This window comes from Oncorhynchus gorbuscha, linkage group LG06, assembly GCF_021184085.1.
Source record: "Oncorhynchus gorbuscha isolate QuinsamMale2020 ecotype Even-year linkage group LG06, OgorEven_v1.0, whole genome shotgun sequence".
Classification (NCBI taxonomy): domain Eukaryota; kingdom Metazoa; phylum Chordata; class Actinopteri; order Salmoniformes; family Salmonidae; genus Oncorhynchus; species Oncorhynchus gorbuscha.
The window spans coordinates 5,138,574-5,154,586 of NC_060178.1; the positions used below are offsets into that span (position 1 = coordinate 5,138,574).

General features: G+C 38.4%; 1 protein-coding gene across 1 annotated transcript; it reads left to right on the forward strand.

The window, feature by feature from the left end:
- Positions 1-1,414: 1,414 nt before the first annotated feature.
- On the forward strand, positions 1,415-15,977 carry LOC124036974 (zinc-binding protein A33-like). The gene is made up of 6 exons (XM_046351586.1): positions 1,415-2,105; positions 2,953-3,048; positions 3,154-3,384; positions 4,585-4,607; positions 13,361-13,479; positions 15,140-15,977. The coding sequence occupies exons 1-6, from the start codon at positions 1,686-1,688 to the stop codon at positions 15,712-15,714; spliced, it is 1,464 nt and encodes a 487-aa protein (XP_046207542.1). The 5' UTR covers positions 1,415-1,685; the 3' UTR covers positions 15,715-15,977.
- The last annotated feature ends 36 nt before the right edge of the window (positions 15,978-16,013 follow it).

The window sequence follows — 16,013 nt, forward strand, 5'->3', positions numbered from 1 at the left end:
ACATCTACATGTACTGCATACTACATCTACTTACTACATGTACTACATCTACATACTACATACTACATCTACTTACTAGATGTACTACATACTACATCTACATACTACATGTACTGCATACTACATCTACATATTTCATACTACATCTACTACATCTATATACTGCATCTACTACATACTACATACTACATCTACATACTACATCTACATACTACATGTACTACATACTACATCTACATACTTAATAATAATATATGCCATTTAGCAGACGCTTTTATCCAAAGCGACTTACAGTCATGTGTGCATACATTCTACGTATGGGTGGTCCCGGGGATTGAACACACTACCCTGGCGTTACAAGCGCCATGCTCTACCAACTGAGCTACAGAAGGACACTTCATGTACTACATCTACATACTACATGTACTACATACTTCATCTACATACTTCATGTACTACATCTACATACTACATGTACTGCATACTACATCTACATACTACATGTACTGCATACTACATCTACATACTACATCTACATACTACATCTACATACTACATCTACATGTACTACATACTACATCTACATACATCTACATACTACATGTACTACATACTACATCTACTTACTACATGTACTACATACTACATCTACATCTACTTACTACATGTACTGCATACTACATCTACATACTACATCTACAGACTACATCTACATACTACATCTACTTACTACATGTTCTGCATACTACATACTACATACTACATACTACATCTACATGTACTACATACTACATCTACATACTTCATGTACTACATCTACATACTACATGTTCTACATACTACATCTACATACTACATCTACATACTACATCTACTTACTACATGTTCTGCATACTATATACTACATACTACATCTACTTACTACATGTACTACATACTACATCTACATACTTCATGTACTACATCTACATACTACATGTTCTACATACTACATCTACATACTACATCTACAGACTGCATGTACTGCATACTTTCTATCATCAAATAAAAACAATGTCCTCAAGATGTATTGCCCACAGTGATTTCTCTACATTATCAACTCCTTTATTAAGCTACAAGCTGTCTAAAACAGGTCCATCTACAGACAGGTATTCAGGAAGAACAACCCAAATATGGTCATACTGTAAATGTCATGTCATGACTCACTGCAGTCCAGGCAGTGTCTGTTGCCACACCCCTTTCCATCTGACAGTAAGTTACGGTAAAGACCAATTGAATTTAGCAGGAAGAGGAAGTGATACTTTACATGCAATCATTTTATCTGAACTTTAACTAAAACAAGTCCAGCTAGTCTGTCCGCATTGATAAAGGTTTACACCACCAACACTGAGATCACAAAACAGTTTGTAGTTAGAGAGGTGAGGTTTCAGGAACAGAATCTAGAATATAATCTCTGTATTCTAGGGTAGTAAGGTTGCATGTACAGAATCTAATCTCTGTATTCTAGGGTAGTAAGGTTGCAGGTACAGAATCTAGAATATAATCTCTGTATTCTAGGGTAGTAAGGTTGCAGGTACAGAATCTAATCTCTGTATTCTAGGGTAGTAAGGTTGCAGGTACAGAATCTAGAATATAATCTCTGTATTCTATGGTAGTTAGGTTGCAGGAACAGAATATAGAATCAAATGACTGCAAAACCAACAAGCCAAGCTTCACTCTCCAAGGAGGACCTGCTTTGTCCCGTGTGTTGTGAGGTATTTAGGCTTCCCGTCCTGCTGAAATGTGGCCATAACTCCTGTAAGGAGTGTTTACAGAAGCTGTGGGAATGGAAGGGAGGCAGGCAATGCCCCGTGTGTCTGACCACGTCGAACTCAGAGAGGCCTCCTATCAACCTGGCCCTAAAGATAGCAGCCGACATGTTTACAAAGCAGAGGACGACCAGGGGAGAGGAGAGCCCAGAGGAGGAGTGGTGTCGACTTCACAACGAGAAGCTGAAACTGTTCTGTCACAACGATGAGGAGCCAATTTGTGTCGTCTGTCAGCTTTCTAACCAACACAGAGTACATGTGTGTTGCCCTGTAGAGGAGGCTGCTCTGGAGAAAAAGGTGAGATGGGAAGTCTGAACTATTACACAGCAATTTAGACTGGTGTGTGTGTGTGTGTGTGTGTGTGTGTGTGTGTGTGTGTGTGTGTGTGTGTGTGTGTGTGTGTGTGTGTGTGTGTGTGTGTGTGTGTGTGTGTGTGTGTGTGTGTGTGTGTGTGTGTTAATGTGTGTGTGTGTGTTAATGTGTGTTAATGTGTGTGTTAATGTGTGTTAATGTGTGTGTGTGTGTTAATGTGTGTGTGTTGTGTGTGTGTGTGTGTGTGTTAATGTGTGTTAATGTGTGTGTGTGTGTGTGTGTAATGTGTGTGTGTGTGTGTGTGTGTGTGTGTGTGTGTGTGTGTGTGTGTGTGTGTGTGTGTGTGTGTGTGTGTTAATGTGTGTGTGTGTGTGTGTGTGTGTGTGTGTGTGTGTGTGTGTGTGTGTGTGTGTGTGTGTTGTGTGTGTGTGTGTGTGTGTGTGTGTGTGTGTGTGTGTGTGTGTGTGTGTGTGTGTGTGTGTGTGTGTGTGTGTGTGTGTGCTAATGTGTGTGTGTGTTAATGTGTGTGTGTGTGCTAATGTGTGTGTGTGCTAATGTGTGTGTGTGTGCTAATGTGTGTGTGTGTGCTAATGTGTGTGTGTGCTAATGTGTGTGTGTGCTAATGTGTGTGTGTGCTAATGTGTGTGTGTGTGTGTGTGTGTGTGTGTGTGTGTGTGTGTGTGTGTGTGTGTGTGTGTGTGTGTGTGTGTGTGTGTGTGTGTGTGTGTGTGTGTGTGTGTGTGTGTGTGTGTGTGTGTGTGTGTGTGTGTGTGTGTGTGTGTCATGATCAAGAGTTTTGGATCAATGTTTTTTGTTTTTATAATTATTTCAGATAGAGGTCTCAGCCAAGCTTGATTCATTGCAGAAACACCTGAAAATACTCAACAAGACTAAAGAGGATTGGGAAGAAACCAAAAATTACTTAAAGGTAAATGACTCTTATTTCTCAGGGCTGATTGATTACTTCAGTATGTGCTTCTAATTAGTTAATGAGCTAAATACATACACTATCGTTCCATCTGATTAACTGTAGAGCCAGGCGGACCAGACGGAGCGACAGATGAAGGAGGAGTTTGAGAGGTTCCACCAGTTCTTGAGGGAGGAAGAGGAGAACAGAGTGGCCAAGTTGAGGCAGGAAGAGGAGAACAAAACTCAGGTCATGTGTATGAAGTTGGAGTACATCAAGGAGAGGATCGCTGCCCTCACAGACACCATCAGCCAAGTAGAGAAGTCTATACGAGCGGATGATGTGAAGTTTTTACAGGTATCTCATCCAAAATACATTTATAAATTAAATGATAAATTCATACAGACTGCCTGACATATGTATTCCACATTTTAAGTTAAGATTAAGACAGATTTTTACCTCGTCAGCTCAGGGATTCGATCTAACGACCTTTCAGGTAACTAGTCCTACACTCTAACCACTAGACTACCTGCCACCTCTACACTCTAACCACTAGACTACCTGCCACCTCTACACTCTAACCACTAGACTACCTGCCGCCTCTACACTCTAACCACTAGTCTACCTGCCTCCTCTACACTCTAACCACTAGACTACCTGCCTCCTCTACACTCTAACCACTAGTCTACCTGCCTCCTCTACACTCTAACCACTAGACTACCTGCCGCCTCTACACTCTAACCACTAGTCTACCTGCCTCCTCTACACTCTAACCACTAGACTACCTGCCGCCTCTACGCTCTAACCACTAGACTACCTGCCACCTCTACACTCTAACCACTAGGCTACCTGCCTCCTCTACACTCTAACCACTAGACTACCTGCCTCCTCTACACTCTAACCACTAGACTACCTGCCACCTCTACACTCTAACCACTAGGCTACCTGCCGCCTTTACACTCTAACCACTAGACTACCTGCCGCCTCTACACTCTAACCACTAGGCTACCTGCCACCTCTACACTCTAACCACTAGACTACCTGCCGCCTCTACACTCTAACCACTAGGCTACCTGCCTCCTCTACACTCTAACCACTAGGCTACCTGCCACCTCTACACTCTAACCACTAGACTACCTGCCTCCTCTACACTCTAACCACTAGACTACCTGCCACCTCTACACTCTAACCACTAGGCTACCCTGCCACCTCTACACTCTAACCACTAGGCTACCTGCCTCCTCTACACTCTAACCACTAGGCTACCTGCCTCCTCTACACTCTAACCACTAGGCTACCTGCCGCCCCATAAATAAAGTGAATTATTATTCATATACATCTATTCAATCAATATTTTTTTAGATTGAGTATTTATTAGGTCATTATGCTAGTGTATTATGTATGTTTGTAATAGTGTGTTATATGTGAAAGTGTGTTTGTATTATAAATTGTATTTTATTGTTTAAGGACTCTTGGAAGATTAGTCCAATGGGGACTAAAAGAGATCCTAATCAAATCAAATCAATAACATCACATTGTTTTGCTCTACTTCTTTAGGACTACAAGAAGACAAAGAGCAGGTATGTGAAGGGCTACTACTACTAACTATTACGACTACCAACTACTACAATTACTACTACTGACTAACTACCAACTACTACTACTACTACTAACTACTACTACAATTACTACTACTGACTAACTACCAACTACTACTACTACTACTACTACTACTACTACCAACTACTACAATTACTACTACTGACTAACTACCAACTACTACTACTACTACTACTACTAACTACTACTACCAACTACTACAATTACTACTACTGACTAACTACCAACTACTACTACTACCTACTATTAAAACCAACTATTTCTACAACTACTACCTATTATTACTACCTACTATTACTACCTACTTTTACCACCTAATATCATTGCCTACTAGCATTACCTAGTATTACTACTGTTACTGCCTACTACTAGTAATACCTACTGCTACTACTAACTATTATTACTACCTACTGCTACTACTACCTACTATTAATACCTACTATAACAACCTGCGAGTACTACATACTATTACAACCTACTAGTACTACATACTATTACAACCCACTATTACCACTAGTACTATCTACTATTACTACTACTACTACCTAGTAGCACCGCCCACTACGACTACTACTATCTACTAGTACTACTATTAAAACCTACTATTACTACCTACTACAACTCCCTACTACTACTACTACTACTAACTACGATTACTAATTCTACTGCTACTACTACTACCTACTATTAAAACCAACTATTACTACAACTACTACCTATTATTACTACTTACTATTACTACCTACAATTACCACCTGCTATTACCACATTTTATTATTACCTACTGTTAATAAATACTATTACAAGTTACTATTACTATTACTGCTATTACTACTTACCATTACTAAATACTACTACTACCAACTATTACTACCTACTGTAACTACTTGTTATTAATAATACCTGCTAATTCTTCATAGTACTATTACTGCCTAATATTATTACATACTATTACTACCTAAAATTACTATTACCTACTGGTATTACTTACTATTACACATTACTATTACTACTATTACTACTTACCATTACTATATATTACTACTACTACTACTACTACCACCTTCTACTACAACCTACAATTATTACTATTACCAATTATTATTACTACTATTACTGACTAATATTACACATATTATTACTACCTAATATGACTGTTACTACTAACTACCTACTACTACTACCAATAATTATTACTATTACTACTTACCATTACTACATATTACTACTATCTACTATTACTACCTACACATATTATTACTACCTAATATGACTGTTACTACTAACTACATACTACTACTACCTATAATTACTACTATTACCACCATTACTACATATTACTACTATCTACTATTACTACCTACACATATTATTACTACCTAATATGACTGTTACTACTAACTACATACTACTACCTATAATTACTACTATTACCACCATTACTACATATTACTACTATCTACTATTACTACCTACTTTTACTGCTATTACTACCTAATATGACTGTTACTACTAACTACCTACTACTACTACCTATAATTACTACTATTACCACCATTACTACATATTACTACTATCTACTATTACTACCTACTTTTACTGCTATTACTACCTAATATGACTGTTACTACTAACTACCTACTACTACTACCTATAATTACCACCACTACTACCCCTACCTACTGCTGCTACCACCTACCACTACTACCTACATTTACTACTATTACTGCCTTCCACTACCTCTAGCACCACTTATTATTACTACCTAATACTACAACCTGCTATTACTAACTACTAACTACAATTATTACTACGTATTATTGCTACTTAATATAAATGCCTACTAGTACTACTATTACCATCTACTATTACTACATACCATTACTACTATTACTACTATTACCATCTACTATTACTACATACCATTACTACTAGTACTACTATTACCATCTACTATTACTACATACCATTACTACTAGTACTACTATTACCATCTACTATTACTACATACCATTACTACTAGTACTACTATTACCATCTACTATTACTACTATTACCATCTACTATTACTACATACCATTACTACTAGTACTACTATTACTACATACCATTACTACTATTACTACTATTACCATCTACTATTACTATATACCATTACTACTATTGCTACATACTATTACGTAAGAAACTGCGTTACACAGAGTTGGCAGCAGACGCAACTCAGCGTGGCTGGAATGCAAAAGTCTGGCCAGTTGAAGTGGGATGCAGAGGATTCGTGGCTTCTTCCATCATCAGGTTGCTGAAAGAACTTGGAATCCATGGACAGGCTCTGCGGCAGACCGTCAGAGCAGTTTCTCAAGCAGCTGAAAGAGGTAGCCAGTGGATCTGGATCAAACGGAAGGACCCTTGCTGGGCTATAACTTCATGACCCCTCACCCCCACCTGAGAACTCAATTCAGATCCCTCCAACTTGAGGAGGGCATATGAGGTATGCGGTCAGCTGTATGGCTGGCTCAGAGAAGAGGACGCCCCTGCCTTGCACAGTCCTGTGGGACATCTTAATTGGGCATGGGACACAAGCTAAGGCTTGATCACCCTTTAGCTGGCCACCTTTGATGAGGGTGTTTAGTGATTAAAGGCCGAAACACCCACTGATTCGAAGGCACACTACTGAGGATGTGTCCCAAAAATTGACATCTTACCCCAGTCTAAGAAATAAACCTCCCATGCCACTCTGTCAACATCACGGCAAATCTCATGCGAGTGCATTCCATCTATTGGCACAATGGACAGTTTTTAACATCTCGTCCCGTGTTTTATGATTCTGCAAAATATTACTACCTACTATTGCAAAGTGTTATTAATACTGATATTACGTCATAATACTATTACTACCTAATATTACTACATATATTTACTACCTACTGGTACTATTACTATTGTTATTACCTACTACTACTACTACTACTACCTACAATTACTACTACTATCTACTATTACTACTACTACCTACAATTACTACTACTACCTACAATTACTACTACTACCTACAATTACTACTACTACCTACAATTACTACTACTACCTACAATTACTACTACTACCTACAATTACTACTACTACCTACAATTACTAGCAGTACTACCTAATATTACTACATATATTTACTACCTACTGGTACTATTACTATTGTTATTACCTACTACTACTACTACTACTACCTACAATTACTACTACTACCTACAATTACAACTACTACCTACAATTACTACTACTACCTACAATTACTACTACCTACTATTACTACTACCTACTATTACTACTACTACTACTATTACTACTACCTACTATTACTACTACTACTACTATTACTACTACTACTACTATTACTACTAGCTACTATTACTACTACTACTACTATTACTACTACTACTATTACTACTACCTACTATTACTACTACCTACTATTACTACTACTACTACTACTACTACTACTACTACTATTACTACTACCTACTATTACTACTACCTACTATTACTACTACCTACTATTACTACTACTACTACTATTACTACTACCTACTATTACTACTACCTACTATTACTACTCCTACTATTGCTGCTACTACTACTATTACTACTACTACTATTACTACTACCTACTATTACTACTACCTACTATTACTACTACTGCTACTATTACTACTACCTACTATTACTACTGCCTACTATTGCTACTGCTGCCTGCTATTGCTACTGCTACTACTATTACTTACTGCTACCTACTATTACTGCTACCTACTATTACTGCTGCCTGCTGTTACTACTACTACTGCTATTACTACTACCTACTATTACTACTACCTGCTATTACTACTGCTACTACTATTACTACTACCTACTATTGCTACTACTACCTACTATTACTGCTACTGCTGCTATTGCTACTACCTGCCATTGCTGCTGCTGCTGCTTGCTACTGCCTGGGCTGTTGCTGCTGCTGCTGCTGTTACTACTGTTGCTGCTATTGCTGCTATTGCTGCTACTGCTACTTGCTGCTACTGCTACTATTACTACTGCTGCTGCCTGCTATTGCTACTGCTACTGCTGCTATTACTACTGCTGCTACTACTGCTGCTATTGCTGCTACTACTGCTGCTACTGCTGCTGCTGCTACTACTACTACTGCTGCTACTACTACCTACCTACTATTACTACTACCTACTATTGACTGCTACTATTACTACTACTATTACTACTACTACTACTACTACTATTACTACTGCTACTACTACTGCTGCTATTGCTGCTGCTACTATTACTGCTGCTGCTATTGCTGCTATTACTACTGCTACTGTTACTGTTGCTGCTACTACTATTACTGCTACTGCTGTTACTACTATTACTGCTACTACTATTACTGCTACTATAACCACCTACTACTACTACTATTGCTATTACTACTATTACTACCTACTATTACTACTATTGCTACTATTACTACTACCTACTATTACTACTACCTACTATTACTACTACCTACTATTACTACTACTACTATTACTACTATTATTACTACATATTACTACCTACTATTATTACTATTACTACTATTACTACTATTACTACTACTACTATTACTACTACCTACTATTACTACCTACTATAACCACATACTACGACCTACTATTACTACCTACTATAACCACCTACTACTACTACTATTGCTACCTACTATAACCACATACTACTACTACTATGCTACTACCTACTATAACCACCTACTACTACTACTATTACTACCTACTATAACCACCTGCTGCTACTACTATTACTACCTACTGCTATTAACCACATACTACTATTACTATTACTACCTACTATAACCACCTACTACTACTACTATTACTACCTACTATAACCACCTACTGCTACTACTGTTACTACCTACTATTAACCACATACTACTACCTACTATTACTACCTACTATAACCACATACTACTACTATTACAGCCTACTATTACTACCTACTGCCTATACTCTACTATTACTACCTACTATAACCACATACTACTACTACTATTACTACCTACTATTACTACCTACTATAACCACATACTACTACTACTACTATTACTACCTACTATAACCACATACTACTACTACTATTACTACCTACTATAACCACATACTACTAGCTACTATTACTACCTACTATAACCACATACTACTACTACTATTACTACCTACTATAACCACCTACTACTACTACTATTACTACTATTATTACTACATATTACTACCTACTATTATTACTATTACTACTATTACTACTATTACTACTATTACTACTACTATTACTACTACCTACTATTACTACTACTACTACTATTACTACTATTACTACTATTACTATTACTACTATTACTACTACTACTATTACTACTACTATAACCACCTACTACTACTACTATTACTACTATTATTACTACATATTACTACCTACTATTATTACTATTACTACTATTACTACTATTACTACTATTACTACTACTATTACTACTACCTACTATTACTACTACTACTACTACTATTACTACTATTACTATTACTACTATTACTACTACTATTACTACTACCTACTATTACTACTACTACTACTATTACTACTATTACTATTACTACTATTACTACTACTACTATTACTACTACTATAACCACCTACTACTACTACTATTACTACTATTATTACTACATATTACTACCTACTATTATTACTATTACTACTATTACTACTATTACTACTACTACTACCATTACTACTACCTACTATTACTACCTACTATAACCACATACTACGACCTACTATTACTACCTACTATAACCACCTACTACTACTACTATTACTACCTACTATAACCACATACTACTACTACTATTACTACCTACTATAACCACCTACTACTACTACTATTACTACCTAATATAACCACCTACTACTACTACTATTACTACCTACTATAACCACATACTACTACCTACTATTACTACCTACTATAACCACTACTACTACTACTATTACTACCTACTATAACCACATACTACTACTATTACAGCCTACTATTACTACCTACTGCCTATACTCTACTATTACTACCTACTATAACCACATACTACTACTACTATTACTACCTACTATTACTACCTACTATAACCACATACTACTACTACTATTACTACCTACTATAACCACATACTACTACTACTATTACTACCTACTATAACCACATACTACTACTATTACAGCCTACTATTACTACCTACTGCCTATACTCTACTATTACTACCTACTATAACCACATACTACTACTACTATTACTACCTACTATAACCACATACTACTACCTACTATTACTACCTACTATAACCACATACTACTACTACTATTACTACCTACTATAACCACATACTACTACTACTATTACTACCTAATATAACCACATACTGCCTACTATTACTACCTACTACCACTACCTACTGCTACTATGACTACACTCTACTATTGCTACCTAATATAACCACATACTGCCCACTATTACTACCTAATATAACCACATACTGCCCACTATTACTACCTACTACCACTACCTACTGCTACTATGACTACACTCTACTATTGCTACCTAATATCACTACCTACTACCACTACCTACTATTTCTAATTATTATTGCCACCTACTATTACTAACTACTACTATTACTACTGTTTGTTACCTTCCATTACTACTATTACTACCTATTATTACTACTACTGATACCGGCTACTAATACCTACTAGTACTGCCTACTAGTAATACCTACTATTTCAACCTCCTATTACTGCTATTACTACCTACTATTACAAACAACTATTACTACTACTAGTAATATGACCACTATAACTGTCTACTATTAATACTATTCCTATCTACAATTACTATATAATACTATTCTACCTAAATTACTATATAATACTACTACTACCTACAATTACTATATAATACTATTACTACCTACAATTACTATATAATACCATTCCTACCTACAAGTACTATATAATACTATTACTACTATTCCTACCTACAATCACTATATAATATGATTCCTACCTACAATTACTATATAATACTATTCCTACCTACAATTACTATATAATATTATTCCTACCTACACTTACTATATAATACTATTCCTACCTACAAGTACTACCTACAATTACTATATACTACTATTACTACCTACAATTACTATATACTACTATTACTACCTACAATTACTATATAATACTATTCCTAACTACTATTACTACCTCCTATTACTATATACTACTATTACTACCTACTATTACTACCTACTATAACCAAATACTATTACTACCTTTAATAACTCATATTACTACCTACTATTACTACCTACTATTACTACCTACTATTACTACCTACTATTACTACCTACTATTACTACCTACTATTACTATATACTACTATTACTACCTACTATTACTACCTACTATAACCAAATACTATTACTACCTTTAATAACTCATATTACTACCTACTATTACTACCTACTATTACTACCTACTATTACTACCTACTATTACTATATACTACCTTTAATAACTCATATTACTACCTACTATTACTACCTACTATTACTATATACTACCTTTAATAACTCATATTACTACCTACTATTACTACCTACTATTACTACCTACTATAACCAAATACTATTACTACCTTTTATTAATAACTCATATTACTACTACTAATAATAATCACAGTGATTGTAGACGGTGCAACACGTCAGTACCTCAGGAGGAAATGTCAGTTGGCTTTTCATAGCCGATCATTCAGAGAGAGACAGTGCAGTAGAGAGAGAGAGAAGGGGAGAGAGAGATAGGGTCGAAAACAGAATGTCCGCGACAAGGTGGCGAGTCCGGTGTACTGGTATTACTACCCTATTACTACTACCTAGTGGTTAAAGCGATGGGCCAGTAACCGGAAGGTTGCTGAATCGAATCCCTGAGCTGACAACATAAAAAATCTGTCATTCTGCCCCTGAGCAAGCCAGTTAACCCACTGTTCCCCTGAGCAAGGCAGTTAACCCACTGTTCCCCTGAACCAGGCAGTTAACCCACTGTTCCCCTGAACAAGGCAGTTAACCCACTGTTCCCCTGAACAAGGCAGTTAACCCACTGTTCCCCTGAGCAAGGCAGTTAACCCACTGTTCCCCTGAACCAGGCAGTTAACCCACTGTTCCCCTGAACAAGGCAGTTAACCCACTGTTCCCCTGAGCAAGGCAGTTAACCCACTGTTCCCCTGAACCAGGCAGTTAACCCACTGTTCCCCTGAGCAAGGCAGTTAACCCACTGTTCCCCTGAACAAGGCAGTTAACCCACTGTTCCCCTGAACAAGGCAGTTAACCCACTGTTCCCTGACCGCCGAAGGCGTGGATGTTGATTTAAGACAGCTCCCCCGCACCTCTCTGATTCAGAGGAGTTGGGTTAAATGCGGAAAGACACATTTCAGTCGAATACATTTCAGTTGAACAACGGACTAGGTATCCCTTACCTACTGTTGCTAACAACCATTACTAAATAAAGTCAACAATTGTTTACATTCTGTTTTTATTGAAACCTTATTGATGATAAATCCATCGTGTTTCAGGACCAAAGGTCCCCTGGGAGAGCCAGAGTGTATCAGAGGAATCCTCATAGACGCTGCCAAACATCTGCAATCACTCAAGTTTGGAATCTGGAAGAAGATGGCAGACATTGTCCAATGGGGTGAGCTACACTGGGGTTTTTCTCACAGCTATTCGTGTAAATTCCAAAAAACATTTAGATAGTTTTGGTATCCAGAAACAAATCTCCCATGTGACAGATTACCATTTTGATGAGGTAGAGAAAGTGTCATTATACATTATACTCTGTTGATACAGAGTTCAGTGGTGCAACCTGTTGATACAGAGTTCAGTGGTGCAGACAGACAGACAGTCAGTCAGACAGTCAGACAGTCAGACAGTCAGTCAGTCAGACAGTCAGACAGTCAGACAGACAGTCAGACAGTCAGTCAGTCAGTCAGTCAGTCAGACAGTCAGACATTCAGTCAGACATTCAGTCAGACAGTCAGTCAGACATTCAGTCAGACAGTCAGTCAGACAGTCAGTCAGACATTCAGTCAGACATTCAGTCAGACAGTCAGACAGTCAGACAGTCAGTCAGACAGTCAGTCAGACAGTCAGTCAGACATTCAGTCAGACATTCAGTCAGACATTCAGTCAGACAGTCAGTCAGACAGTCAGTCAGTCAGACAGTCAGTCAGACATTCAGTCAGACATTCAGTCAGACAGTCAGACATTCAGTCAGACATTCAGTCAGACATTCAGTCAGAAATTCAGTCAGACATTCAGTCAGACATTCAGTCAGTCAGACATTCAGTCAGATTCAGTCAGTCAGACATTCAGTCAGACATTCAGTCAGACAGTCAGACATTCAGTCAGACAGTCAGTCAGACAGTCAGTCAGACATTCAGTCAGACAGACATTCAGTCAGTCAGACAGTCAGACAGTCAGTCAGACATTCAATCAGACATTCAGTCAGACATTCAGTCAGAAATTCAGTCAGACATTCAGTCAGAAATTCAGTCAGACATTCAGTCAGACATTCAGTCAGACATTCAGTCAGACATTCAGTCAGACATTCAGTCAGACATTCAGTCAGACATTCAGTCAGACAGTCAGACATTCAGTCAGACAGTCAGACATTCAGTCAGAAATTCAGTCAGACATTCAGTCAGACATTCAGTCAGACATTCAGTCAGACATTCAGTCAGACATTCAGTCAGACATTCAGTCAGACATTCAGTCAGACATTCAGTCAGACATTCAGTCAGACATTCATTCAGACATTCAGTCAGAAATTCAGTCGGACATTCAGTCAGGCAGTCAGTTAGACATTCAAAACATGTTTTTGGATTCCCATTGTGTCTGTTTATCTGAATGCTGCTCTACCAATTAACACATTCCTTCTGCTCTACCAATTAACACATTCATTCTGCTCTACCAATTAACACAGTCATTCTCCTCTACCAATTAACACATTCCTTCTGCTCTACCATTTAACACAGTCCTTCTGCTCTACCAATTAACACATTCCATCTCCTCTACCAATTAACACATTCCTTCTGCTCTACCAATTAACACATTCCTTCTCCTCTAACAATTAACACATTCCATCTCCTCTACCAATTAACACATTCCATCTCCTCTACCAATTAACACATTCCTTCTGCTCTACCAATTAACACATTCCATCTCCTCTACCAATTAACAAATTCCTTCTGCTCTACCAATTAACACAGTCATTCTGCTCTACCAATTAACACACAGCTTCTGCTCTACCAATTATCGTACTCTGTAGTAATAGATATTTCTCCTCCTTCCAGTCCCCATAACCCTGGACCCCAACACAGCCCAGCCCAACCTCAGCTTCTCTAAGGAGTTCAGCATGGTGAGGTACAGCAAAAAGAAGCTCCTGCCAGACAACCCCGAGCGCCTAACTAGCCGCATCTCTGTCCTGGGAGCGACAGGTTTCACCTCCGGAAGACACAGCTGGACCGTAGAGGTGGGCCAGAGCAGAGACTGGTACATCGGAGTCGCCCGAGAGTCCATCAAACGCAAGTCCACCATCTTCCTCAACCCTGCTGAGGGATTCTGGGTAATCGGATTGTGTAACGGGGAGACGTACTGGGCCCAGACGTCCCCGCGGACGCGCCTGGACGTGAAGAGAGAGAGGAAGCCGTGGAGAATCACTATAGAGCTGGACTACGACCGAGGGAAGGTGCTGTTTCTGAACGCAGTAGACTCAACGTTGATACACATGTTCAAAGAGAAGTTCACTGAGAGGATCTTTCCTTATTTTGCTCCTGGGATGTATGAGGAGGGAAACACCTCTAGTCCCCTGACCATCTGTCCCCTGACTATATCTATAGATGTACTGGACCAGATTATACTACCATAACACCATCTGTCCCCTGACCATGTGTCCCCTGACCATCTGTCCCCTCACCGTCTGTCCCCTCACCGTCTGTCCCCTGACTATATCTATAGAGGTACTGAACCAGATTATACTACCATAACACCATCTGTCCCCTGACCATCTGTCCCCTGAACATCTGTCCCCTGACTATATCTATAGAGGTACTGGACCAGATTATACTACCATAACACCATCTGTTCCCTGACCATCTGTCCCCTGACCATCTGTCCCCTGAACATCTGTCCCCTGACCATCTGTCCCCTGACCATCTGTCCCCTGAC